This window comes from Cupressus sempervirens, chromosome 2 (assembly GCF_028749045.1).
Source record: "Cupressus sempervirens isolate cs-2001-9-10 chromosome 2, ASM2874904v1, whole genome shotgun sequence".
NCBI classification, from domain to species: domain Eukaryota; kingdom Viridiplantae; phylum Streptophyta; class Pinopsida; order Cupressales; family Cupressaceae; genus Cupressus; species Cupressus sempervirens.
Genome location: NC_143119.1, coordinates 727,632,678 through 727,636,214, shown reverse-complemented (window position 1 = coordinate 727,636,214; position 3,537 = coordinate 727,632,678). Strand labels below are relative to the sequence as shown.

The following is a 3,537-nucleotide window of genomic DNA, read 5'->3' as shown; positions in this document are numbered from 1 at the left end:
AGTTTACGGGGAAATTAAATGTCGGAACGGGACGTCTGACTTGGCGGGGTCGTTGATGTTGGTGCCCCTGTCAGGCCGTATGCAAGTTGCAGCAGTAATATTAAGTTACTACACCTGCTGACGTGTCCCCGATTCGACCAAATCATCACTGTATTTTCGCGTGGTTTTACGGCCCATTGTTCACCGACTCAAGTCATTAAAACATTATAAAATTGGATAAAGAAAGGGGAGTGAAAACAAGTCAGTTGAAAGTTAAATTCCGGTATTAGCGTTAATTAACCCCACTTCACAGCTTTATATTCTTTCCCTTCCCTTCTCGATTTTCCTGTAGCTTTCTGAAGTCTCTGGTGGGAGTTCTGGTAATAGATGGTGGTGAAGGGTTTCGAACCTGTGACCTGCTGCTTGCAATGGGTTTTGGTAGTGGTTTGAGTGTTTTTTCGTCGAGAGAGATGTTGCATCGCTACTGGAATTGGTTGGTGGATAGATAGAAGGTCTGTGGGATTGGATTTGATTTGTCGGAGAAGTGAGAAAGGAGGTAAAGATTTCTCCCAATTGGGGCCTTTTGTTTTGGGGGTCTGAAAGGCTGATCTTGATCAATTGTTTGTTGTTTCGGTTTTGATCAATTGTTTGTTGCGGTTTTGAGCAATTGGAGTAACGCTGTTAACTGTGTTCGTGTTTGTTTTGGTGAGGATTCTTAGGGGGTTGAGGTAGTGTTGATCAGCTTGGAGCCTGAAGATGCCGGGGGTTTCTTCGGAGTCGTATGTGCCTGGGTCTTTCTTCAATGGTGGTGTCAATGGTGATCTTTTCCCTGTGTTCGAACACTCGCCGGGGTTCGAAGCATCTGGTGCGAAGTTCCTGTCGAGGGAAGAAGTGAATTTCATCAACGAGCGCCGATTCTTGGCGAAGAGCCTGTCTTTTGGCTGTGATCCTTTGTCTAATGGCGATGATTTGTATGAAAATGGTGGAAAAGAGGAGGGCTTTGACGCGGCTTCTGCTGTTGGACTTGCGTCCTTGTCTCCTGCAAGTTTCAGATCATCGAGCGACGAGGTATGTGCTTTGCACAAGTATTTGCCGTCAAATAATGAAGAGGAAGTGTCGCTGGCCGCGCTTGGAGTGGAGGCTTATTCTTGCGACGAATTCAGAATGTACGAGTTCAAAGTCCGGAGATGTATGAGGGGGAGAAGCCATGACTGGACCGAGTGCCCTTTCGCGCATCCGGGAGAGAAGGCGAGGCGCCGAGACCCTCGCCGTTTCCTTTACTGTGGAACCGCCTGTCCGGACTTCAGAAAGGGAAGCTGCAGGAGAGGCGATGCATGCGAATTCGCGCATGGCGTCTTTGAATGTTGGCTTCACCCTGGCCGCTACAGAACACAGCCTTGCAAAGACGGCCGCAATTGCCGTCGCAGGGTCTGTTTTTTCGCACATACGCCGCAGCAGCTCCGTCTCCTGCCCCCCTCTGCCAACTCCTCTCCCAGGGCTTCAAAGAATCATCACGGATACGATGGCTCTCCGCTGCGTCATGCTGTTTCCGCGGCGGCCGCGGCTGGTTCTGGCTCCTCCTCTTCCTTTGATGGAGCGGGAGCAGGAGGGGCCCTGGCTCTTGGTTTAGAGGGCACGAGTTCGAATCACGGTGGATGCTTGACCTCTCCGCGAGGGTACTTCTCCAAGCCCAGTCTTTACCCAATGTCGTCCAACTCGCCCACCTCAACGCTGGTGGGGTATTCCCATTCACAATCGCCTCCATCCTTGTCGCCACCGCTTTCACCTGCCGCCTCGCCTCCGCACTCGCCTTCCAGTTGGCCGCTTGCTTGCGGGGTTTGGAATACGTCATCGTGCAACAACATCGACAACACCAGCGCTGGATTCACTAATAATCCTTTGAATTTCTCTGAAGTCTCCGCTTCTGCTTCTGCTTCTGCCTCTGCCGCTCCATTTGGCTTGCGCTACCCCACCATAACAATACCCTCATCACTTGATGGGCTTTCAAGCCCAAAGGCTCTCTCTAGCGGCGATGTCTCGTATACACCCCTGTCTCAGCACTCTCCCAAGGCAATGGCGGATCTCGTAAGCTCCCTCCAGTGCTTGGAGCTTAACAATGGAGGAGGAGGAGGAGGAGGAGGAGGGGCGCCTTCTTTGTGGGTGCAACCTCAAATGGCTTGTATTCAGAGCGGCTCTTCTCCTAGGCCTTCGAATCTGCGACATTGCTACTCTTACAGTCTTCCCTCAACTCCTACCAATTCCAGAATGGATAACAAGGCGGACCTCTGGCAAGCGGATTGCCCAGAATGGGCCGCGGAACCAGTGCAAAGGGTGGAGTCAGGGCGTGATCTACGCGCAAAGATCTACGGCAGGCTGAACAGGGAGAACAGTACTAACCTTGCTAACGCTAACAATTCCGAGCCTTCTCCTGATCTGGGGTGGGTTAATGAGCTTGTCAAATAGCAAACTAGTGTGCATTAGGATTGCTTTGAGCTGTGTAGAGTTCGATAAATAGTTTGTGTACAGTTAGGGTTGGGGGGCTCTGGGAGGGAGGCATGGGGTTTAAAACGTTAACCCTTTGATTTTTTGTTCATATCTTTTCCATTTCTTGTGCTATATGCTGTAAGAAATCTGGTTTCGGGTTGGGTTTATTGAAGGGGTAGCTTATTTGGGGATTTTATTTCCTTCTCATATTCCGATTTTTATACAGGAGTTAACAGGTTCTTCTCTTCTTTTGATGATGATGATGATTTTGTTGGATCGTGATTCACTCTGCAATGAGTAGACCGATTGTTTGATTGGAGGATTGCTGCAAATTCAGCATAATTTTGTAGTCAGGTTGCAACTCTGTTTGGAATTTAATGTGGTCTTGCATGGCCTCTGAAAAACCTCTTTACAGAATGGCAGTGGAATTCATTTTGCAAGCAGGTACTTAAGTGCAACTATGTAAGGGCAATGCTATTTGACTGCCGGCAGACAGTCTTCACAAGCATTTTACTATTTATAGTTTTGTATAGATCCATTTCTTTCTTTTCTCCTGTAACTAGCAGAGAATGTACAGCAATACCAGTCTAGTCGTCACTTATGTGAATATATCTACGTTTCTCTATTTATAATATAGGCGAGTCATAATTGTAAAGCCCATATTATATATGAGATATTTAAGCCAAATTTCTTTCAGTATTTCTGTTTAACCAGTCTCCATGACTGAGGTGTTGAATAGTTCAGATGACATAATATATTTTAGATAATGATTTTACTTGAATATTTCTAAGATAACTATGGTAATCCATGTTCAGAGTTTGTAATAGGTCCCAGATAACAATATGAAATATTTATCTGGGAATAATGACCTATTGATGTAATTATGTGTGAGTGTTCACATCTGCAACACTATTTTCACAATATAAAGTAATGAAGCAAATTTTAGATGCTTAAAAGCAGAAGAATTTTTTTTACCAACATAATCTGTAAGTGATGTGTTGTCTTCTAATCACGAAGAATTTAATGATTATTTCGGATTTATATATATACATTTTAAAGATTCTTTAGATTTAT

At 46.0% G+C, this 3,537-nt stretch overlaps 1 protein-coding gene across 4 annotated transcripts; it reads left to right on the top strand.

Annotated features, from left to right (window-relative positions):
• Nucleotides 1-327: 327 nt before the first annotated feature.
• On the top strand, nt 328-3,159 carry LOC149575442 (uncharacterized). Of its 4 annotated transcripts, none has more exons than XM_089815193.1 (3): nt 328-535; nt 699-2,417; nt 2,690-3,159. In XM_089815193.1, the coding sequence occupies exons 2-3, from the start codon at nt 736-738 to the stop codon at nt 2,694-2,696; spliced, it is 1,689 nt and encodes a 562-aa protein (XP_089671319.1). In that variant the 5' UTR covers nt 328-535; nt 699-735; the 3' UTR covers nt 2,697-3,159. The 4 variants fall into 4 exon arrangements, with proteins under 4 accessions (XP_089671319.1, XP_089671320.1, XP_089671317.1 ...); XM_089815194.1 differs by having other exon boundaries at nt 690-2,417; XM_089815191.1 differs by lacking the exon at nt 2,690-3,159 and having other exon boundaries at nt 699-2,549.
• Nucleotides 3,160-3,537: the final 378 nt, after the last annotated feature.

Bases quoted from the DNA above. Each gene is read 5' to 3' on its own strand.
- LOC149575442 (XM_089815191.1), top strand. From the start codon at position 736: ATGCCGGGGGTTTCTTCGGAGTCGTATGTGCCTGGGTCTTTCTTCAAT.